The sequence below is a fragment of the Pleurodeles waltl genome, chromosome 2_1, assembly GCF_031143425.1.
Source record: "Pleurodeles waltl isolate 20211129_DDA chromosome 2_1, aPleWal1.hap1.20221129, whole genome shotgun sequence".
NCBI lineage: Eukaryota > Metazoa > Chordata > Amphibia > Caudata > Salamandridae > Pleurodeles > Pleurodeles waltl.
In genome coordinates, this window is record NC_090438.1 from 282,649,791 (window position 1) to 282,675,258 (window position 25,468).

The 25,468-nt window shown below is 48.8% G+C and overlaps 1 protein-coding gene across 2 annotated transcripts in view; it reads right to left on the reverse strand.

Moving 5' to 3' along the window:
* ADGRG4 (adhesion G protein-coupled receptor G4) overlaps nucleotides 1-25,468 on the reverse strand; it is a 1,350,632-nt gene that overhangs the window by 1,073,526 nt on the left and 251,638 nt on the right. For both annotated transcript variants that reach the window (XM_069212461.1, XM_069212460.1), the window contains exon 2: nucleotides 11,508-11,599. In XM_069212461.1, coding sequence (XP_069068562.1) covers nucleotides 11,508-11,583 — 76 coding nt within the window. In that variant the 5' untranslated portion in view covers nucleotides 11,584-11,599. The remainder of the gene's footprint in view (nucleotides 1-11,507; nucleotides 11,600-25,468) is intronic.

Consider the following 25,468-nt stretch of genomic DNA (forward strand, 5'->3'; position numbering starts at 1 on the left):
GTATAGGAATGGAATGGGGAGTCTTCCTTCTTAGTGGACCTCCAGAACACTATGAGCCCTCTCAGGGTGCTCCATGTCAACAGACTGAAGCCTCACTTTGAGGGGTCCGAAGTAAGCAGGCTCATTGTGACAGACAAAGGAGTAGAAGAGGAGAGTGAACTGCTCTCTGACATCCTCTCTGCACAGGAACATGATCTGTCAGTGAAGGGGGTCAACCTCTCTGCCTCCCTGACCCCAGAGCAGCAGAGTGACTGCTACCAGTTACTGGGACAGTTTACCTCTTTGTTCTCTCTCACCCCTGGACTCCCACACCTGTGCATCCACGACCTTGACACGGGAGAAGGTCCCAATGTAAATAATTAAATGTACAGGTTGTTAGACAAGGTGAGGGACAGTATCAAGGAGGAGGTCTCCAAGATACAGTAGCCCCTAACCCAGCCCTTTGATGTTGGTACCAAAGACTGCCCCACCAGTGCCACACCAGAACTCAGGCACTGTGTGGACTACAGGGGACTCAATTCTGTCACCAAGATGGATGCACACCCCATCCTCGTGCTGATGAGCTCATTGACAGGCTGGGCACTGACAAATTTCTCAGTACCTATTTAATTTGACATCAAAGTACTAGCAGATTGCTCTTACTGAGGAGGCTAAAGAGAGGGCAGCATTCTCAAACCCAGAGGGCCACTTCCAGTTTCAGGTGATGCCCTTTGGTTTGAAGAATGCCCCTTTCACTTTCCAAGGGCTGGTAAATAGGGTCCTGGTTGGAAAGGAGGCCTTTTGTGCTGCCTACCCAGTCAATATTGCTGTATGCAGTTCCATCTGGGAGAAAAACCTGCAACACCTCAGTGAGGTGCTTCAAGCCCTGCAACAGGGGGCTTTACCATCAAGGCCAGTAAGGGCCAGATTGGGCAGGGATCAGTGGTGTACCTGGGTCACCTGGTGGGTGGGGGAAAGGTATACCCCCTCCAGGTCAAGACTGAGAATATGTTAGTGGTTAATTTCCATGTCTTCCAAATAGTAGTTTTGTTTTGTGAGCCATAGAGCATGCAAAGAAAACATATGCACATTAACCCCTTCCCCGCCACGGACGTAGTGGTTATGTCCGGTGGCACGGCCGTAACCTCTACATCTTGGTAAATGCCCTTGGAGGAAGCGCTGGTGCTCCCCCCGAGGGCCTCCCCCCACCCCTGCCAGGGCAGGACTGGAAGGGAAATCGCTTCCCCTTCTACCCCCACCCCCTCAACCCTCCCAGTGACATCTGATGACATCAGCATGCGATCGCGTGCTGACCACATCAGAGGTCACCTCCCATCACGCTGGAAGCATGCTCAGCATTTCTCTTCCGTTCGGGAGGCGGGGGCAGGCAGAGGCATGAAAGGAAAGGAAAGGTCTTTTCTTTCATGTATCTGCAAGCATTTCTGCTGCCCGATCGTGATGCAATCGGGCAGCAGAAATGCCCACTAGACACCAGGGAATTTTTTATTTTTTTACGTACTCATAAGGGGAGCGGCCCATTGGGCAGAGGCCGCTCCCCAGGGGGCCAAGTTAGTTTTAGGCCATTTATGCCTCCCCTGGGGGCAGAAACCCCCTAGACACCAGGGATATTTTTTTTTTTTTTTTTTAATATGTGGGGAGCGACCCTTTAGACAAGGGTCACTCCATGGGGGCCAAAATTCCTTTTAGGCCATTGCTGCCCCCCCCCTTGGGGGCAGATTGGCCTATTTTTATTAGGCACCACTAGACACCAGGGATTATTTTTTCTAAACTTACGCATAAGGGGAGCAGCCCCTTGGGCACGGGTCGTTCTCCTGGGGGAGGCAAATTTATTTTAGGCCATTTCTGCTCCCCTTGGGGGCAGATCTGCCTATTTCTATTAGGCCGATCTGCCCCCAGGGGGGGCAGAAACCACTTAGGCACCAACGATTGGTGTGTGTATGTGTGTGTTTTGTTTGGGGGGGCAGCCCCTTGGGCAAGGGTCACTCCCCATAGGGGCACATTACTGTTGGCCATATCTGCCCTACTTGGGGGCAGATCGGCCTATTTTTGGAAGGCTGGGCAGAAAGCCCACCAGAGACCAGGGGAGATTTTTTTTTCACAATAAGAGGGTGGGGGAACGCCCATACCCCCACCCCAAATAAATGGGGTCAAAGTTGTTCTGCTCACCAGTGGGCAGATGGGGCAATTACCCCCGATCCTCACCCGGGGGGCAGAAAGTCTACTAGATGCCAGGGAATTAAAAAAAAAAAAAAAGTTTGGTGGTGGCTACAAACCAGTATGGGCATGGTTATGCCCCCACACCAACTGAAGGCGGTAACAGTCTTTCAGCTCTCCCCCCACACACTAAAACATCTTATTCCACAGCAAGCAAGAGGACGTTTGATTATTTTGGGTTTTGGTTTTACATTTTGGCCATGAGAGCATGGCTAACTCTCAAAATCGTCCCACTTGGAATGGTGAGGGCTGAACTCTTTGGACTTTGGGACGCTGCCATGTAGAAAAATCCACAAGACCTAGACACATCTGAAAACTAAACATCTGGGTGAGTCCAGGGTGGTGTGCTTCACATGCACCCGCACCATTTTCTTACCCACAATGCCCTGCAAACCTCCAACTTTGCTGGAAATCACACATTTTTTCCACAATTTTTTTGATGGAACCTTCCGGAATATGCAGGAATCCACAAAATTCCTACCACCCAGCATTGTTTCATCTATACCAATGAAAATTTTGCCCCACTTGTCAGCCTAAAAATATTTTTTTCAAACTGCCCTTTTGGACCCGCTTTGGTTCCCCCTCAATTTTGACATGTTTTTGGCTCTTCCCTGTCACAGGCCCTTGGCCCACCTATACAAGTGAGATATCATTTTTACTGGGAGACTGAGGGTAATGTTAGGTGGTAGGAAATTTGTCCCAGTGCAGTGATCCCACACAGAAATGTGGGAAAATGTGACTGTTTAGCTAAATTTGAGGTTTGCTGAGGATTCTGGGTAAGAAAACATTGGGGGATCCACGCAAGTCACACCTCCCTGGATTCCGTCGGGTGTCTAGTTTTTAGAAATGTTTCATTTTGGTAGGTTGGTTTTGCTATATGGCTGCTGAGCCCAGGACCAAAAACGCAGGTCCCCCTGTCCACAAAAACAGGTAGTTTCGTATTTGATCATTTTGATGAGTCCACATAGTGTTTTGGGGCATTTCCTTTTGCGGGCACTAGGCCTACCCACACAAGTGAGGTACCATTTTTATCAGGAGACTTCGGGGAATGCTGGGTGGAAGGACATTTGTGGCTACTCTCAGATTCCAGAACTTTCTGTCACCGAAATGTGGGGAAAAGGTGTTTTATAGCCAGGGGAAAAGGTGTTTTATAGCCAAATATTGAGGTTTCCAAAGGATTCTGGATAACAGAGCCTGGTAAGATCCCCACAAGTCACCCCATCTTGGATTCCCCTAGGTGTCTAGTTTTAAAAAATGCACAGGTTTGGTAGGTTTCCCTAGGTGCCGGCTGAGCTAGAGGCCAAAATCCACAGCTTGGCACTTTGCAAAAAACAGCTCTGTTTTCTTTGGGAAAATGTGATGTGTTCACGTTGTGCTTTGGGGCATTTCCTGTCACGGGCTCTAGGCCTACCCACACACGTGAGGTGCCATTTTTATCGGGAGACTTGGGGGAATGCTGGGTGGAAGGAAATTTGTGGCTCCTCTCAGATTCCAGAACTTTCTGTTACCGAAATGTGAGGAAAAAGTGTGTTTTTGGCCACATTTTGAGGTTTGAAAAGGATTCTGGGTAACAGAACCTGGTAAGATCCCCACAAGTCACCCCATCTTGGATTTCCCTAGGTTTCTAGTTTTCAAAAATGCACAGATTTGGTAGGTTTCCCTAGGTGCCGGCTGAGCTAGAGGCCAAAATCCACAGCTAGGCACTTTGCAAAAAACAGCTCTGTTTTCTTTGGGAAAATGCGATGTGGCCACATTGTGTTTTGGGGCATTTCCTGTCACAGGTGCTAGGCCTACGCACACAAGTGAGGTACCATTTTTATCGGGAGACTTGGGAGAACGTTGGGTGGAAGGAAATTTGTGGCTGCTCTCAGATTCCAGAAATGTCTGTCACCGAAATGTGAGGAAAAAGTGTTTTTTAGCCAAATGTTGAGGTTCGCAAAGGATTCTGGGTAACAGAACCTGGTGAGAGCCCCACAAGTCACCTCATCTTGGATTCCTCTGGGTGTCTAGTTTTCAAAAATGCGCAGGTTTGGTGGGTTTCCCTAGCTGCCAGCTGAGCCAGAGGCCAAAATCTACAGCTAGGCACTTTGCAAAAAACACGTCAGATTTCAATGTGAAAATGTGATGTGTCCATGTCGCGAGCAATAGGCCTACCCACGCAAGTGAGGTACCATTTTCATTGGGAGTCTTGGGGGAACACAGAATAGCAAAACAAGTGTTATTGTCTCTTGTCTTTCTCTGCATTTTTTCTTCCAACTGTAAAACAGTGTGTAAAAAAGACGTCTATTTGAGAAATGCCCTGTGATTCACATGCTAGTATGGGCACCCCGGAATTCAGAGATGTGCAAATAACCACTGCTTCTCAATACCTTATCTTGTGCACATTTTGGAAATACAAAGGTTTTCTTGATACCTATTTTTCACTCTTTATATTTCAGCAAATGAATTTCTGTATACCCGGGATAGAATGAAAACCCATTGCAGGGTGCAGCTCATTTATTGGCTCTGGGTACCTAGGGTTCATGATGGACCTACAAGTCCTATATATCCCCACAACCAGAAGAGTCCAGCAGATGTAACAGTATATTGCTTTAAAGAATCTGACATCGCAGGAAGAAGTTAGAGTAAAACGTGGAGAAAAATAGCAGTTTTTTTCACCTCAATTTGAATCTTTTTTTATTTCAGCTGTCATTTTCTGTAGGGAACCCTTGTAGAATCTACACAAATTACCCCTTGCTGAATTCAGAATGTTTTCTACTTTTCAGAAATGTTTAGCTTTCCAGGATCCTGCATTGGTTTCACAACCATTTCTGCGCCAGTCCGAGGAGTTGGTAGGTGTGGTCGAGGAGACCCGTCTACACTACCCATCCCATGATCGGGACTGGTAGAGGACGAAGAGTCAGGAAACCGGGATAGAAAATCGGCAGGGCCCTGCTGGGGACCAGGAATATGGCGGACCTGAAAGGTAAAAGGTTGGCGCTCCAGAAACCATTGTAACACCCTGGAATTCGTGTCTTTATGGGAGGCTAACCAGGTCAATGGGGCATGGTCAGTGTAGAGGATGAAAGGCCGTCCCAACAGATAATACCTCAAATTTTCTACGGCCCACTTAATTGCTAGGCACTCCTTCTCAATAGTGGGGTAGTGACGCTCCCTGGGAAGTAGTTTCCTACTGATGAATACTATGGGATGTTCATGGTGTTCACTGTCGGGTTGAGTGAGAACCACCCCTAGACCGACGTTGGAAGCGTCCGTATATAAGTGGAAGGATTTGGAAAAGTCTGGACATTTAAGGACGGGTTCGGTCGTGAGGGACCGTTTCAGCGGGTCAAAGCTGAGGAGTTGAGAGTCGGTGAATAAGGGTAGTTGGGAGGGGTACTGTTTTTTCAAGAGGTCAGTGAAAGGGGAGGCAATCGTAGAGTACTGGGGAATGAACCTGCGATAGTATCCCACCAATCCCAAAAAGGAACGAAGTTCTTTCTTTGTTTTGGGTACAGGTACTTGTAATATGGCCTCAATTTTATCTTTTTGTGGTCGTAGAATCCCGTCACCTATGAGGTAACCGAGATAAGCGATTTGTGTGTTCCCTAAGACACATTTTTTTGGGTTGGCCGTAAGACCAGCCTCATGTAAGACGCGGAATACCGTCTCGAGATGATGTAGATGATCAGACCAGGTGTTACTGAAAATCACAATGTCATCTAGGTAAGCCGCTGCATACGCCTGGAACGGTTTTAAGAGTCGATCCATTAGGCATTGAAAGGTAGCTGGAGCCCCGTGGAGGCCGAAGGGAAGGACAGTAAACTGATAAAGGCCGGACTGGGTTGCAAAAGCTGTCTTCTCTTTGTCCGCAGCGGCGAGCGGGATTTGCCAATATCCCTTCGTTAAATCTAGGGTCAACATATATCGGGCACTCCCTAGTTTCTCCAACACATCATCAACTCGTGGAATGGGATATGTGTCAAAGAGGGATATGTCATTTAACTTACGGAAGTCGATACAAAACCGTACAGACCCATCTGGTTTAGGAACTCCAGGGGAGCACCAGGGACTTGTGGATGGTTCGATAACCTTTAAGGTTAGTATTTTCTGCACTTCCTCTTCAATAAGATGTTTTCGTGCTTCGGGAATTCGGTAGGGTCGTAGACGAACGGTTTTGCCCTCTGGTGTTCTGATACAGTGGTGGACCAATGTAGTTCTACCTGGTACACCAGAAAAAAATTGGGAATGTTTACATAATAGGGTGGATAGTTGAGCTTTCGCTGGCTCTGTGAGGGGCTCATTTATACACGGACTTTCCCACTGGTCTTCTCTATTGGTGGGATATAGGTCCATATCTAAAGCAGTGGTTGGGGTGATTAAGAACCCGGAAGCAGAGATATTGGGAGTGTCTTCTGGTGTCTCCCATTTTTTTAGTAAATTGACATGGTATATTTGTGTCCTCTTTGGGTGTTGATTTACTTCGATAAGATATGTGACAGGGGAGACTGCTTTTATCACTCTGTAGGGTCCTTGCCACCTAGCTAGCAGCTTATTTTCGGAGGTTGGTCGCATTATCAGAACCTGGTCATTAGGGTCAAAAGACCGTAACTTGGTCCCCTTGTCATAATAAGCCTTTTGCTTTGTCTGTGCTTTCTCTAGATGCTTCAGTACATCTTCCCATACCGTTTGTAGGTGACATTTCAACTTATTGACATACTCTAACAGAGGTTTTTCTTCCTCCCCCTCTTCTTCCCACCTTTCTGCGGCCATATCCAGTAAATTACGGGGTTGTCTCCCGAACACTAATTCGAAAGGACTATGTCCCGTGGAGGATTGTTCATGAGTTCGGATGGCATAGAGAACCAGAGGCAATTTCTGATCCCAGTCCTTTCCGGAGTCTTCCACTGTTTTCCTCAGCAGATTTTTGATGGTGTGGTTATAGCGTTCTACCAGACCGTCAGTTTGGGGGTGGTATACTGAGGTCTTTATCTGGGTGATCCCTAGTATCTTACAGATCTGTTTCATAAGAGAGGACATAAATGGAGTACCCTGGTCTGTTAGGATCTCTTGGGGAAATCCGACCCTGGAGAAGAAATTTATCATGGCTTGGGCTACTACCTTCGTAGTCATACTAGACAAGGGGATTGCCTCCGGGTATCTGGTAGCTTAGTCTACCAGAACTAGTATATAGGTGTGGCCCTTGGATGATGGTAATAGTGGCCCTACTAGATCCATACCCACGCGACTAAATGGGATCTCAATAATGGGCAAGGGTTGTAAAGGGGTCTTCCTCAGGGCTCCTGGTTCTATCACTTGACACCTCGGACACTGTGTGCAATATTTTCTGATGTGAGCATAAACCCCTGGCCAATAGAATCGTCTTAACAAATATTCCTCAGTCTTTTCTCGCCCGTAATGTCCACCCCCTGGCTGGTTATTGGCTAAAAATAGGACCTGATTCCGATAAGGTTCAGGTACCACTAGTTGTTTCTTCTCTCCGTTGGTGGATGTAGTAATTCTATACAAAAGGTTCTTATGAATTAGAAAATAAGGACCCACCTCCTCCATGGATTCCGTTTTGGCGTTTTTCCATGCGTGACACAGGGTGGGGTCCTCTCGTTGGCTAGCTCTAAAAGAAAGAGTGGTATTGTCGTTGCTGGCTACTGTTTTCTCAGGTAATGGTTCAGTCCTTGACATCTGGTATTTTCGATTTTCCTGCCTTTTCTCCCTTCTAGTCAATTTAATGCGCAGCTCTCTATGTGACTGTTGGAAAAGGGTGCTTTCGACCACCAATCAGAAGATGGCATAGGTGAGTTTGCTTTATCTAAAAGAGCAGTGAACCGGATATAGTCCGTACCGATGACACAGTCTTCTACCAATCTGTCCATAACGCCTACTGGAAGGAAGTCGTGATATTCTCCCCACTCTACCCTGATCAACGCTAGTGGATAGTTTTCTTTATCCCCATGAATACAACAGATGGTAACCCACTGGCTCGGGGTCGTATCGGTTTGACTTATGAGGTTGCTGCGTATTACTGACTGGCTACAGCCCGAGTTGATCAGCGCTTCTACTGGGGTTCCGTTTACTTTAATGATCTGTTTGAACTTATGATGCCCTCTACCAGTGCACAATACCCTGCCCCGGGTGACCCCTATTTCCATGGGTTCTACCCGTTCACCTTTTCTGGGGCACATTCTCGCAATGTGTCCCCACTCTCCACAGCTAAAACATTGCGGCTATTGCATGGGGCTTGTTTCCCCAGGTCTATGAGTCCCGGGTTCTTCTGCTGAGCGTCGAGGAGGATATTTGAATGTACCCACCGGAGGCTTGATAATGTTCCTGGGACCTAATGTCTTGACATCAATAGACCGGTGATATGCGCAGGCTAGGTCTACAGCCAGTTCTGTATCTATTTTGGGGTGTTGTCTTGTCCAGTTCCTAGTACTGCCTGGGAGGGAATCTAGATATTGTTCCAGGATAACAGCTTTAATGATATCTTCTCGGTCGGTTCCTAATGGTCCTAGCCACTTTAGCCCCAAATCCTTTACCCTGAAATAGAACGTACGGGGATCCTCACTCTGTCCCCATTTCACCTTTCTAAACTTCATCCTAGAGTATTCTGAATCATGACCCACTCTTTCCAGAATACTACTCTTAATATCTTTGTAAGGGTTAGTACCCCCGGGATTCGCGGCCTGGTATGCTGTCTGAAGGATGCCCGTTAGGAGAGGGGCTACGTACTGTCCCCAGCGCTCTTCTGGCCATTGGGCTGAGGATGCCACACGTTCGAAATTTGTGAAAAAGGAATCAGGGTCCTCTCCTTCTTGGAATTTTTGTAGTACTGAGCTCGGAACATTAGGGTGTACCTTGCTCGCTGCGATGGTGTCAGTTAATTTCTGCAGCGCAGTCTCATGCACCAGCTGATTGTTAGCCATAATGGTGGCTTGACTTTTTAAGGCCGTTTGAAGGGCCTCTCGGTCCTCCTTTGCTTCTCTTTGATGAGCCTCCCATACCAGTTGGAGGTGTCGTTGGCCTTCCGCCAACTGCTTAATCATATCTTCCAGCGTAGGTTTCTCCCCCATCCTGTATACCTTCTTGTACCGCCTATGGCTTCTAAATCCCACTTCTGACACCACTGTGGTGGGGGATCGGCGGTACAGAGGACTCTGGGTCGTATGTAGAGTGAAAAAGGGATTTATTGTGCTGTAAGATGTTGAGCAATAGGTAACGGCAGTTGATTTATTAGCAAAACAAGTGATGGTTGATGGTGCCACAATCCGGCTAACTTCTTCTTCGTAACGTCTCTGATCTGTGTCTTTCCTAGGTCTCTTGGATGGCATCGACTCTTATGACCTCCCAGGTGGAACCGGAAAAATAAAACACGAAGTGGAAACGAAAGTTAGTGGTTTGCGGTGTTCTGGGGTGGTTGGTGTTTAGTTATACAGGGAGAGGGGAAAAATGCGGAAGATAGAGGTAGAGGGTGGTTATAGATAGTCCCGTTAGTGAGGGTGTGTGAGGGCTGGGATACTTGTGATAAGAAATCTCTCTCCGTGCTGGCCCAAGTCGTGATTCACTTATATATATCCTTATTTCTCTGTGACTCCCTTCACACATGCCCCCCCTCCGTCCCTCCCCTCTGTTCCTCCTCCTCTTCTCCCTTGTGCTCGATAAAACAAACGGGGATTTCGCTGTCCTTGTAACAAGGACCGTACCTTGTTAAGCCACGACCCTCCAGGGTCGTGCCGGAAAGTGCTCGTCTCCGGGTCGCAGCTCTCTCCTTCTGCGTTTCCTCCCTGGTTTTCCTGAGCTTCGTCTGCTTCGGTCTTCTCCTGTCGCGGTGTCTCCTTCTCCTCCTCTCCCGGTGGCATTCTCCGAGAGAACTCCTTCCCCGCCACTCCTGAGTCCGTTGTCCCTTTTTGTGACGGGACCCGGAAATCCGCGTAGCGCGTGTCTGTAGGCGTTCCCATGTTTCCATGGGAACGGGTGCGTCCTTCGGTTGAGGTGCGCGAAAGCGCCAGTCCGAGGAGTTGGTAGGCGTGGTCGAGGAGACCCGTCTACAGTATGTTAAATGCATTGGATTGGAAGTGTGTTGTTTTTCCCCCCTTTTTCTTTGCACCACCTTGACCAAACGCGGTGAAACTTTCAATCCTCTGTCAATGTACCTAGTGCAATGGGTCTGGAAAGTTTCATGGAGATTCATCAAACGGATGCAAAGGCATTAAATTACAAAAATTCAAGAAATCTGGATCTCTGGTTACCCTAGCTATGGACTGGCTATAAATATATATTACCTACTGGCAGTCGCCAGTAAGTACTTTTAGTTAGGGCCATTTTTCCATAGACAAAGAGTTTCTTGTTTAGCCAATAACTTTGGAGTTGCTTGACGAATCTTCACAACATTTTTAACAATTATACTTTGGTCAGGTCATCGGCTGTGTTGAAAGTAACAGGGTGTTCTGTCAAGTGGAGGTTGAGAAAAAGGTGGGGTCACTGAGTATGCCAAACATAAGGAGGAGGTGCACGGAGCACCCCTCCTGGGCTTGCTGAAGTCCCACGGGACCACCACCTCCCCGGGACAATTATTAGATTGCATGAGGGTGGCAGTTTGGTCTAGATTTAGATTTTTGGTCTAAGTTTAGACCAAAAGTCTAAGTTTACTCATAGTAACGTTAGACTTTTGGTCCAAGTTTAGTTTTTGTGAATCGGGCTCTTTGACTCCTACGAGGTAGTTCAATTGACAAATGGAACTGTGAACTTGTTCCATATGCATCTAATGTTGTGCACTGTTACAAACAAACAAAAAAATAACCAAAAGATGTAAACCCATAGACACAGTCAAAGACTAACGACTAATCACTATGAGAGCGATGGCTTCATTAATAGGGACGGGAGCAACTCCTGGCATAGCAAAACGAACTGGCTTATTGCTAGACAATTAGGCATGGCCAGTAGTAAAGCAGTTCACAATAGCAGCAAATTTCGGCAGGTACCCAATCATTAATCACGAAAACAGCTCGGAAGTTAATGATAGAGTTAGAATGGGTCCTGCACCCACAGACCAAAGAAGCTCAATTTCATTGAAATTTGAACTCTACTCAAATTATGTTTTATTATTTTGTATCGCATATGTAGTAGAATGCTTCATTCCCATAAAAAGGGAACAGATATTGTTGACTTGGATACAAAGCTGACATTTTTCTTGAAGATGGAAAACACAACGAGGCTTTATGTTCCTTTCTGCACATGACTTACAAAGAGGACTATCTTTATTCTTCCAAATCTTTTTTTTAACATATTTTCACACATACCTGGTTGCTTTGCCACACACATCAAGCAGCAGAGAAGCACAAAGAGCAAACCTCTTGATGTGACCTTCTTCATCATTTCAGCAACTTGTCTTCTGAAAAAGAAAAGGAAATATAAAAATGAAGGTGAATTATTTTAAACCTTCTCTGGCCATAGTTTACCATACCCTAGCACGTCATGTTGCTATCACCAGCACCATTCACACTCTTTCACATAAATTAAAATGGCATTCGAGGTAGGATTGTGGAAAGACACATATTGAAATAAAACCTCAATCTGGGAGAATGCTTGAGTGCAGGCAGTGAACAAGAAATGAGCGTTCCACGGATGATTGATGATTGGCTCGAAAATACATAAAGTGTATGGCTACCAAATAGTGTCCCGGCTCTGAAGCCAACCTTTTTTACGTTTGAAGGGGTGGGCATGTGCTTTACGTTAACTTTAAAAGAAATATGACTCTCCAATAGGGGAGGATTGGAAGAACTTCGGAGCTTAATTTGTAAATAAAAACGTGCCTGTGCCCAGATCCCTCCTCTTAAACACGCTGCTGCTGCAATTAAATGAACGAACACGGAACACTGACGCAGCCTAATCCTGACGCCATCTCGGGCCTCTTCAATCCATTTATCGCCACTTCCTGCCCCTTCAGTTCACTCTTGCAGCTTTCTACTTTCTCCCATTGTGACGCTGTATCGTTTTTCTCTTCCTCCTTCTTTCCCATATGTGTCTTTTGCTTGCAGTAAATGCTTGAGACAGAAAAATAAGTGCTGGTCCTCAAAAATAAGTGCTGGTGCTCCACACCGGAAATAACAAGCACACATTAAGCACTGGGTAACTTAATTCACTAAGGGCCTGCCAGATGGGAGAAGATTCTTCATCTGAGTTAGTAGCTCTGGAGTTGATGCACAGGGTGTCCGGGCAGGAACAACGTGTCTCAGTGTCTCATTGTACGGATACCTGCAAATCTAAATCACTGTTCCAAATCTCGGTTTTTCAGACATATGATCCAACGCCAAAGACAGCCAAGGTTGTGACCTCGGCCCATGTGCACTTCTCTGTAGTGTCTGCTTGTTGGTATTCTCTGCTTGGTAGATCTTTCAACATTCAGCCTTACCCTCCAATTTACACAACCATCTGATGCATCTGCCTTTCCTCAAGTGACCATCACAAAGACAGAAAGCACCAGGCTGAAATCAAGTGAATCAAAAGGCATTAATTTTACATAACATGACTATAGTGTCTTGAAGAAGAGAATTTATTCTAGAAGATGATGGTACAATTTATAATAACTCAGAAGAGGCTACGGTTTAGAAGATTATCTGAAGCTAAACTGCGTGAAAGTGATGTGTGGCGGAGGAGATGAACTAGAATAAACAGTCATTGGGAGTTCATCCGTGAAGGTGCGGTATTACTGCATTTCACTGAGGACAAACATACATGTAAAGATATTCTTAAAGATCAATGGGCCAGATGTAGCAAAGGTTTTTACCCATTCTGTGTCAATGGGAAAACGTATTCGTACATATGGCCCAATATCTCAACACAAACGTTTCTGAAGATTTGCTGGCTTGGAGCTTAAATCAGATTAAGATGTTGCTGAATTTTGGATGTTAGCATGGGACTTGGTATAGCTGCAAATTGGGAAGTCTCAACATTTGGTTGATATAAGTGCCACTCAGGGTCAACAAGAGAGTGCTGTGAGTTATCATCTCGGTACTTGCCGTCTTTTACGCTCTTGATGCACTTGAGCTAAGATACTTTTCTTTCTTGTATGGAATGGACCGTGTACATCATTTTAAAACATGCTGGTCTGTAGAGACGGAGGTCGCCCTAGTTTGAAACACTGTGACAACTGTTTGACAGCACAATGTTTTGATAGAGGCAGTCATAACTGTTGCAGTAACGAGCTGTCCTCCACGTGGAGATTTCTTCTGAGTTTGCAACCTGGGAGAAGATCTAAGCGCTTGTGGAAAACGATGCATACCCATACCTACCAGCATCTCTTCACGCAGGTGAAAGAAGTGCAGAGCCCGTCAGTCCATAGCAGCAGTCTCTGTTTTCTGGGGGCACTGGTGTCACTGGGGACTTAAAGTACAAACTGAGTGTCTGCAGAGAAGCTGGATCAATGGAAGCCTTGCCAGGGATAGGAATGAGGGATTAACCAGCCAAAGTACTGGTAGATGCTTAAGAAGTAATAAACAGGACCAGTTGTACATTGGAAACAGTTTATTTTTTGTGTAAAAAACAAGGGAAATTGAAACACACGAGATGCATATCGAAGACTGTTTATTTAAAGGAAATAAAGGAATTGAAACAAAAAGTTGAGAAGAATCTAGCTGAGTTAACCAAGGAAGTGATGCGCGTAAAGGGATTGATCATGAATGGTAACATATTGTGCAGTTTGGCGAATGGAAATATCGCTGCCAACGATTGGTCTGGCTCTAATGTTTAGGTCCGACCAACTCTCTCGGTCTCATATATATTTTGACTCCTCGGTTCCGTACGCGGAGACGTCCGTGGGGCTGAGGGTTTCCGCCACCACGGGATAGGTACGTCCTATTGCTTTGTGGTTGGTTGTTCAAGCTTGAACTTTGAAAGGAAAAACCCCGATATTGGTGTGCCTTCTCTGACCTAGAGCTATTTTTTGCAAATGGCGAATCCTAATGTAGTGAATATAGCAATCAATATGTGTCACCCGCTCACAGGACATCTGATAGCACATGGACTAACAGTCCAGGGGGGTCCAGTCACTTTTGTGGTGGATGCCCATGCAGCATTTAGGACAGAACTTTTTTATTCTTGGGTCGCATTTCCAGCAGTTGATGGGGGTACAAATACTTTTCACGAATACACTGTTGCGAATGCCCCTGTACAATACAGGGCTTACGCTTATTTAGAGATACCTCTATCTTATCAAGAACACCATAATTGGCTTGATGGCGCCCTCCCACATACAGTAGCACAAGTGAGGTTAGGTCTGTTGAGTAATGATGGTCCGACCTGGCCTTTATTGGCTACTTACACACCATATCCTGCGGTTGCAAATTTGGCAGTGGCTGATATGCGTCGTTTATATATAGACTTAGCTACAACATACAGAAGACTGGTTCAGTTTGTGATGCAGACATTAAATACTAATGCAGCGCATGCTGCTCCGGCGCACCCACAAGCAGTGGTTCCGGGAATCAATCCGGCCACTGTACACTCAGTTATGGGCAAGGTACCGGCTAAACGTGAGGAGACTCCATTTTGGCTGGCGCAAAAAATTAATACGATGGAAGCAGTATTTCCCCATAAGGGACCTCAGGATAAACATAGAATTTTGACGATGTGTTTGCCGTATGGGATGGTTCCTCCGGTGGACCTTTGTAATACCTGGGGCACGGTGTTTGCCGCGCTCTACACTACAGCACACGGTACGCCGACTTTAGCTAATTTACCGGACGTGCTTCAACAAATTCAAGATGAATATGGGGCTGCCCCTGCCTTAGATTTGGGCATGCAGTTAATGGGCAATTTTGCCGCAGTTTCTTCTATTATTTTGAGTAATCTCAAGGGAGAGGCAGTAGCACTAGCAGTGCGAATGCGTCTTCGGGATGTTCCGCAAATTGATCAAGAGCGGGAACTTCCGAGAATAATATCTGAGACATATTCAAGTATTGGTCGCGATAGCCTAGGGGCTAGACCGCAGAAACCCCAATTGCAGGGTAAAAATAATAAAGATAATGCTAAGCAACAGCAACCTGAGGGTACAAAAAAGCGCTGGGAAAAGAAACAGCAAACACCTAAAAAAGATGGGGGACAGTCTCCGCAACCGGAGACCCCGCAGAATAGGTATAATCTCAGAAATAGGGATAATTTGAAGATGTCTGATAGATATCAATATACTGATACACGCCAATCTTGTTCCTTTCAGGACTCCTCAGAGAAGAGAAGTGAGAGAGGTGGGCGGTCAGAGCGGAGGACGGAGTACGTGAACCCGAGACAGGATTCACAACGCTCAGCGGAGGTTTCTGTTAAACAAGAAGAGAAACCGCTGCAACAAAAACAGCAATTTAAAAAGAAAAAAGTGGCAGCAGTCTCAGTTAGACATGCCGCTCAAGAAGAGAGTTCTCTTGACAAACAAGACATGGGCGTTAGCACTGTTAGACAGCGCGGCAGAGGTCACAATAGTTCGCCGGAGTCTTCTATAGCATCTGGAGGTGAAAGCAACTGATGACTTCATACAAGTCGAAACGGCGGACATGCGTGTCTCTGATCCTGATAGAGTATATCAAGTGACTCTACAATTAGAGGGAGATTCCGACCAGAGACCCACAGCTAGACGCTGACTGCCTAGTTGCAAATGCTGAACCAGATCACAGGCCTTTGCTCAGGTATGAGGGCGTATGTCTCCCCGGTGATTCGGAAATGTCGCGTGGGCTCTCATTATCCTAAATGAGACTACTGGATTTCTAGGCAGCAGGATCGATAACGGTGTGGGGGACTGAGTCTGACCCACATGTAAGGAACTCTGTCACCCTAAATCCGGTTTTTGCTCCGGCTAACTAGCAGTGCCTCATTTCTCCCACGGGGAAGAAATGATTAGGCAGCCGAGCGCATGACATCTTTGGAACTTCTCAGGGAAGTCGTGGTCACTCAGATCCGAGCCAACTCTCTCATTTACAATATGATCTCATATACAAATGACAAAGACAGTATAAGTTTTATATAATGTTTTAATAAAACGACTGTATTTTAGATAATAAGGCGTGAGCCGCAATAACCAGAACAATACAACATAGTAGGATTGATATAGTCACCAGGAGAGTAAAACATAAGAATAAAGCTATCATATTTCCTAACAGTTTCTACTCTCCCTCTGCTTGTTCTATTTAGAGCACAGCATGTTAAGCTTCTAGCTTGCCTTTCCGAATCACCGGGGAGACATACGCCCTCATACCTGAGCAAAGGCCTGTGATCTGGTTCAGCATCTGCAACGAGGCAGTCAGCGTCTAGCTGTGTGTCTCTGGTCGGAATCTCCCTGTCATAAGTCATAAGTGGCATATGTTAATTTATTTTCTACACAACTAAAGTGAACTGAGCACATCAGATTGAACTGTAAAGAAGGGAACGAGCTTCCCATCAGATGTTAGTGTGGGTACGCCGACCCTTGCCAAAGGGGTCGCTCCCCTTATGCCAATTTCATAAAAAAAAATCTCTGGTGTCTAGTGGCTTCTGCCCACTTCGGCCTAATCAATATAGGCCGATCTGAAGGCCTAATAAAATTATTGCCCCCTGGGGAGCAACCCGTGCATAAGGGGTCGTTCCCCTTATAAAAAATAAAAAAAAGCAATCCCTGGTGTCTAATGGCTTCTGCCCCACCCCGGGGGCAGATCGGCCTGATCAATATAGGCCAATCTGCTCCCAGGGGGACAGAAAAGGCCTAATAACATTATTGAGGCCTGGGGAGGGGCCTTCCCCTAAGGAGTTGCTCCCCTTATTTAAAAAAAAAAAAAAAAAAACATCTCTAGGGGCTAGTGGCATTCCTGCAGCACATGCCTCTCTGACCTCCCCTGCCCCGATCGGAAGAGAAACCAAACTGTTTCTCTTCCGATCGCGCTGACGTCATCGCATGTCACTGGTGGGGTGGAAGGGGAAGCAATTCCCCTTCCATCCCTGCCCTGGGTGGCGCGGCCCATGGGGGGAGCGCTACTGGATGTAACCATTACGTCCTTGGAGCCCAAGGGGTTTAAAGGATGTCACTTGGACTGATATCAACAGAATCAGTTTCCCTACTGTGATAACTAGCATCTCAGAAGGAATAAAAGGTGTCAAAGTGTATCAAGGTGACATTTTGGTATATGACTACATGGTGGAAGAACATAATAAGTGAGTCTGGTAGGTTTTAAGGAGGTTAAGCAACTTTGAAAGTAGGTAAGTGCCAGTTTAATAGAGATGAGCTAGATTTATTAGGACGTACATTTATGAAAAGGCGCATTAAACCTGAAGAACATTTCTTGAAAACTTTAAGAAACATGCCAACATCTGGAAATATAGATTAGTCTTATTTCAGCACACTTGTGGAATTTTACAGCAAAATTTGTACCTAATTTTTCAACCAAAGCTTATAGGATTTGATCTTATGAGAAAAGTTCAATATAGGTGGAATATTAAATGTGAGCAAGAATTAGAAAATAATAAGAAAGGTTTGGATAGGGCTTAGTATTTACAGAGTTTATAACAATGAAATAGAGAACATAGGCCCTCATTACAACATTGGCGGTAAAAGGCGCTTACCGCCGTGCCGAAGACCGCCAATACACCGCGGCGGCGGCGGGAGACCACCACAGCTATTATGACACACATCACGGAATCCGCTGAAATTCAGACACCCACACAAGTCCGCCACACCAAAGGTCAGCGATAAATATGCGGAAACAAATCCTCCACCTCCACGCCAACAGAAACAAGCCCATGCTATTACGACCCACGAATCCACGCGGCGGTCTTTCAACCGTGGTATTCCATTGGCGGTACACACCGCCGTGCTCAAAATACAGTACACACACCTCTCCAAAACACCGCCACATAGGACAAATCAAAATACACACACCTGATACACATACAAACACCACTCCCACACATCCAATACAATATAAAACACACACTCACATCACCCACAAACCCCTACGACTACAAATTAGAGATGAAGGCCAGAGAGACACAGCACAGAATAGATAACACCATCACACAGAGGCACACTACACCATCACCCACACACCATCCACGCACAAAACACCACATACCACTACACCCACCACACTCATCAACGCATACACCACCCCACACATCACACACACCACCCCATGTCACGCCAAAGACACCCCCGCTTCTCCGAGGAGGAGCTCAGGGTCATGGTGGAGGAAATCATCTGGGTAGAGCCACAGCTATTTGGCGCACAGGTACAGTACACATCCATAGCCAGGAAGGTGGAGCTATGGCAAAGAATAGTCAACAGGGTCAACACTGTGGGACAGCACCCAAGAAATAGGGAGGACATCAGGAAGAGGTGGAACGACCTACGGGGGAAGGTGCGTTCAACGGTATCCAGGCACCACATCGCGGTACAGCGGACTGGCGGCGGACCCCCACCTCCTCCCCCACAACTAACTACATGGGAGGAGCAAGTCTTGTTCATCTTGCATCCTGAGGGCCTCGGAGGAGTAGTCGGAGGAACGGACACTGGTAAGTCTAATCTTCACTATCATATCCCCCACCCTACCTGCATGCTATCACACACCCCAACCCTCACACCCTCCCCTATCACTCTAACTCCTCACTAATCTACCCATAACACCAACCACGCATCCCAAACCCAAGACCTGCATGACACAACTAAGCATGGACACCCATCACTAAAGCATGCCCACTGCACAGACCCACAACACCCCCCAACCATCACCACACAAGCCCCCACACAGGAATGCCTGCACTGGGGTTCACACACACCCATCCATAGCACACCATGAAACACACACATGCAATAATCATGTTCTCATACCCCTGCAGGAACCCGAAGGACCGTCACCACACCAGAGGGTCCAGACAACACCACTCCACCCCCAGAAGAGGCCCACAGTGACGACAGCAGCTCTGCCCTACTGGATCTTGATGACCAGCCCGGACCATCGTGGGCCTCAGGACAGTCGGTTCCCCTTGCACAGCCACAGCCCAACACCGAACTGCCACCCTCTGGGAACACCAGCACAGCACCCACCCAGCGGACCCATACCTCCCTACCCAGGACAGGTCAATCAGCGGTGTGTCCACCACTACAGGGCACCTAGGCTAACCCACCACCCCAACAACAACAGGGACCTGGGGGCATTGGTAGTGGGCACACGGTCCAGGGGACAGAGGCACAGGAACACAGGGGAACTGGGAGGGCTGATGTGCGACAGAGGGAGGACAGGCCAAGGGAACCCACTCTCCACAAGGCCCTATCCTCCATCATGGGAGCATACCACCACTCCCAGGAGACGATGGCAACGGTCCTGGACAAGTTGCAGGAGACCCTGCGCCTGCAGGAGGAGCAGTTTTTGGGGTTCAGGGAGGAGCTCAGGACCATCGGCTCCGCCCTGGGCACCATCGTAGGGGTGCTGACGGACATTCAAAAGACTTTGAGGGACACCGTGGCACTCCAAGGGGCCCCTGACACTAGCCAGGACGATGAACTGCCCACCACCTCCGCCGGCGCTAGTGGACAGGAGGCCCCGCCACAGGACCACCATACCAGCACCCCACCCCCTGCAGACGGACAACCACCACGCAAGCGGGCCCTGAGATCCAGGAACAGGAAGATGGCAAGACCCAGGAAATAAGACTACCTTGATTGTCCCCCCACTGTCCCACTTTGTTACCCTGTCCAGATTGGAACTGCCCCAGCTCCACTTCCAATGGCCAGATGTGCAATGTACCTGTGAGACTAATAGACTGGACTCTGCCATGGACATTATTCCACCATGACCTCTCCCCATTTCACAACCCCCCTACATTTTTATGCACTTCAATAAACACCCTTGAAACCTCAATAATATTGGAGTCAGTCAATGATTGTGAACTTTGTATTGTCAATTACAGTGTTAAAAAAGGTTAGCCATTGGAAGGTCAACATACCTATGTCACACATCACAAGCCTTTCAAGGGTGCAAGCTGTTGACACGTAGGTCAACACATTAGTGAAACTGAAATGGAAGGGGACAACTCAGTTAACAAATAGGGAGTGAAATGTAGGTACAGGATAGAGGTAGACGTGTGAGATGTAATATAATGTGAAACATGAAATTGTACTCACCTGTGTCTCATTGAAAATATTGCTGTATGACTGACTCCCTGTTGTCGTTTTCATCTTCATCAGCTTCATCCTCATCACTGTCCACAGGCTCCCCAGGCTCCCCCGCTGTAACAACACCGTCATCTGGATCATCCTCCTGCAGAAAAGGCACCTGGCGTCGCAAAGCCAAGTTATGAAGCATGGAGCAGGTGATGATGATGTCGCATACCTTCTTCGGTGAGTAGAATAGGGACCCACCTGTCATATCGAGGCACCTGAACCTGGCCTTCAGGAGGCCGAAGGTCCGCTCGATTTCCCTCCTAGTCCGCCCATGGGCCTCATTGTAGCATTCCTCTGCCCTGGTCCTGGGATTCCTCACTGGGGTCAGTAGCCAGGACAGGTTGGGGTAACCAGAGTCCCCCAATAGCCATACACGGTGCCTCTGGAGTTCACCCATCATATCAGGGATGCTGCTATTCCGCAGGATGTAGGCGTCATGCACTGAGCGAGGGAACATAGCATTTACCTGCGAGATGTACTGGTCTGCCAAACAGACCATCTGGACATTCAGCGAATGATAACTCTTCTGGTTCCTGTACACCTGTTCATTCCTGCGAGGGGGACCAGAGCTACATGGGTCCCATCAATGGCACCTATGACGTTGGGGATATGTCCAAGGGCATAGAAGTCACCTTTCACTGTAGGCAAATCCGCCACCTCAGGGAAAATGATGTATCTCCTTACGTGTTTCAGCAGGGCAGCCAACACTCTGGACAAGACGTTGGAAAACATAGGCTGGGATATCCCTGATGCCATGGCCACTGTTGTCTGAAAAGACACACTTGCTAAGAAATGGAGCACTGACAGCACCTGCACGTCAGGGGGGATTCTAGTCGGATGGCGGATTGGTGACATCAGGTCAGACTCCAACTGGGTACATAGTTCCCAGATTGTGGCACGGTCAAACCGGTAGGTCACAATGACATGTCGCTCTTCCACTGTCAACAGGTCCACCAGCGGTCGGTACACCGGCGGATTCCGCCATCTTCCAATATGTCCCAACTGACGGTGCCTGAGAAGGACAACAGCGAAAAAACTGTCAGCATTCCTCCAGGTATGTACCCACAGTCATACACAAGACTACACCAGACAATTAACCCATCCGGGAAAGGTTTTGAGTGTAGGCCTCGGTATGTGTGACGCAATAGTAAATTAAGCCATGTGGGACCCTGAAAAGGCGGCTGCCTGACCTCTAAAATGGGACAATGGAATTGTGGGGTAACTGTGCTGGCGTTGCACACCGTCGCGGTAGGAGGTCGTAGAGCGCGGCGCAATGCTGCATTGGTTAACATTGGACCCTATGGGTCCCAGGAGCCAATGAACAGGTGCGCTGGCGGTGATGATGCGCACTGCCGCGGACGTCACCGCCGCGGACGTCACCACCATTTTCTATCTGTTCAATCACTAGATACCTGACCTACGACAGGAGAGGACCTACACTGCTAGTGCTGCTGTGACCTCGGTCTGGAAGCGACGATGGCTGCTGCGTCTGGGGAAAGGGCCCCTGCCTTCACTGCACAGGAGTTGGAGGAACTTGTGGATGGGGTCCTCCCCCAGTACACGCTACTCTACGGTCCTCCAGACCAACAGGTTAGTACACAGGGAGCACGTTGTATGGGCTAGGCCTGGGTGGAGAGGGCTGGGTGGATGAGGGAAGGGGGCAGAGTACATAGAACAGTCATGCATGGGGATGAATGGGCCACAGGGATAGAGTTGGGAGGGGGCCAATTACAACAATGGTGCAGTAGGTAATGACTGTTCCTCTTTCCTTGTGCATGTCATGTAGGTCAGCGCCCACCAGAAGAGGGACATTTGGCATGCCATCGCCAAGGAGGTCTGGACCCTGGGGGCCCACCAGAGACGGGGCACCCACTGCCGTAAGAGATGGGAGGACATACGCCGCTGCAGCAAGAAGACGGCAGAGGCTCAGCTGGGGATGGCCTACCAACGTGGGAGGGGTGCCTGTCGCACCATGACCCCCCTGATGTTCCGTATCCTGGCGGTGGCCTACCCGGAGTTGGATGGGCGCTTAAGGACATCACAGCAGACACAAGGGGTGAGTTTAACCTCATGCAATGGACTTTGCGTGCTGTGGAGATGTCTGGGTGGGGGTGGTGGGCTGTGGGTGTCCCTAGGCCAGGGCGAGTTAGGTAGGCAAGGCCCCTCTGTTATGTAGGCCATGTGGCACTCTACCCCAGCTCCAAAAAAAGGCAAATTGATGTATAGTTGCCCCTTTGCCATCCATGTGGGCAGATGTCTACCATTGCCATGTAGGCCATTTCCCAGGAATTGCATGTGCAGAGGGCAGGAGCACGGCGTAATGCAGGGGGCTGCTGCGTTTGTCTTGTCCGCCAACGGTAGCGGTATGCCATGCACTAAAACTCTCTGTCTTCTGTCTCCACCCTTTTTCTGCTCCCCCTGTCCTTCTGTACATCAGCATCATCAGGCGGAGGTACAGTGGCACCGGAGCACGAGGGAGCTGCATCCCACATGGCCATGGAGGGCCACACCACAGACTCTGATTTCACCAGTGGGACGGAGGGCGAGGGGAGCTTCACGTCGGCCACAGGATCACCAAACAGCAATACGGACTTGTCCCCCGATGGGAGCTCCCCTGTGGTGGCGGCACCATCTGTGCGCCCCACTTCTACAGGTACAGCCGCCACCTCCCCTACCAGCACCGACCTCCCAGCAGCCCCTCAGCGTTCGCCCCGTGCCCGCTCACCCAGGAGGGTGGGCACCACCTTTGCCCCATGCACCTCAGGCCCTGCCCCTGTCACCCCTGCTGCCCTCAGTGAGGAGGCATTGACCTCCTCAGGTCACTCACTGTTGGGCAGTCTACCATTGTGAATGCCATCCAGGATGTAGAACGAGAGTTGAAACACGGTAATGCATTCCTGGAAGGCATTCATTCTGGTCAGGCTGTCCTTCAGCGAACCCTGCAATCTCTGGCCTCAGCACTGATGGCAGCCATTGTATCTGTGTCCAGCCTCCCCCCTCCAACTTCCTCCACCCAGACCCAATCCCCTGTACCCCAGCCCATCCCAAGCACACCTACAGACCAGCATGCACACAAGTCAACACCCAAAAGTAGCTCAAGCAAACATAGGCACCACACTCACCACAAGCACTCACACAAGCATCAGACCCATACAGACACAGCAACATCCACTGTCTCCACTGTGTCCCCCTCCTCCTCTTCTCCCTCCTCCCTCCCAGTCTCGTCTACACACACACCTGCATGCACCACATCTACAGGCACTAGGACTCGCACCAGGACACCCAGCACCACAAGCCGCTCACCTGCAGTCACCACCTCCACTGCCATATACACGTCCCCTGTGTCCTCTCCCAGTGTGTCTGTGACTCCCCCTCCCAAAGTACACAAACGCCGGCAATCACTCACCCAACATCCATCCACCTCACGACAGCCTCCAGTACCTGCACCTGCACCCAAAACACCTAAAGTGACACCTCCTACAACCACCTCCTCTTCCTCCACTCCCAGAGCCCCTCCAACTACCCATCCCAGTGTACGTCAGAAACTGTCCCTATGTCAAATTGACCTTTTTGCCCTCACCCCCCCTCCAATTCATCAGTCCCGTCGTAGCGCCTCAGCCAAAATGCCTCCAGTACCAGTGGTGCGTGTTCCAGGTTTTTGGACTGCCCCGTCCACCAGGGCAGGCAGTAGGACCCGGAGCCAAGGCACTGTCAGCCCATCCCCTGTGAAGGCTCCGAAATTGGAGATTGGACGACGGGACCGTGTCAAGACTCCTGGTGGTACAAACAGTGAAATGGGATCCAAAGCGATTGGTGAGTCATCTGTAACTCAAAAGAAGGTGGGGAAGGTCCCGAAGAAGTCTCCCCAACCTGATGTGAGTCTCACTGCTGAGAAGTGCGCCATCATTTCCGGCGGTCCAGACACAACCACCAGCACCGTCGTTACTGGTCAGGAGACCACCGCCAGAGTCATAGCCTCAGAGGACTCAAGTATCGTTACTGGTCAGGAGACCACCGCCAGAGTCATAGCCCCTGAGGGCTCAAGTATCGTTACTGGTCAGGAGACCACCGCCAGAGTCATAGCCCCGGAGGGCTCAAGTATCGTTACTGATCAGGAGACCACCGCCAGAGTCATAGCCCAGGAGGGCTCAAGTATCGTTACTGGTCAGGAGACCACCGCAACCGCCGGAGTCACAGCCCAGGAGGGTCCAGAATCTCACAGCCCCGCTGGGCAATGATGGAACGTCATGCCACACACCAATGTCAGTATCTGAACCGCCATCTTAGGCTACCGCTGAACAGTCCATAGGCAGCCATGGCAAAGCTCCGCTGAACAAGGCCAAGACCGCCATGGTGAAGACCGCTGAACAGGGCAAAGACCGCCATGGCAAAGCACCGCTGAACAGTCCATAGGCAGCTATGGCAAAGCACCGCTGAACAGTCCATAGGCAGCCATGGCAAAGCACCGCTGAACAAGGCCAAGACCGCCATGGTGAAGAACGCTGAACAGGGCAAAGACCGCCATGGCAAAGCACCGCTGAACAGTCCATAGGCAGCCATGGCAAAGCACCGCTGAACAAGGCCAAGACCGCCATGGTCAAGACCGCTGAACATGGCAAAGACCGCCATGGCAAAGCACCGCTGAACAGTCCATAGGCAGCCATGGCAAAGCACCGCTGAACAAGGCCAAGACCGCCATGGTCAAGACCGCTGAACAGGCAAAGAACGTGTGGGTATGAATAGTCCGGCACATCAGGCATCGTTCTACCATGTGCAGCTGGGACAGTGACAGGACAGGTACTTCCACATCCAGTCTGGGCACCAGTCCCCCTCCAGAACCAGTGGAGACCTGCATCTACCTGAGAGACTGTGGCTTTGCACTCCCCAGGATATGGCAGTGGGCAATCCACCCACTGTAGAGACTTGAGAGACTGTGGCTTTGCACTCCCCAGGATATGGCAGTAGGCAATCCACCCACTGTAGAGACTTGAGAGACTGTGGCTTTGCGCTCCCCAGGATGGCACAGTGGGCAACCCACCCACTGTAGACACTTGAGAGACTGTGGCTTTGCACTCCCCAGGATGGCAC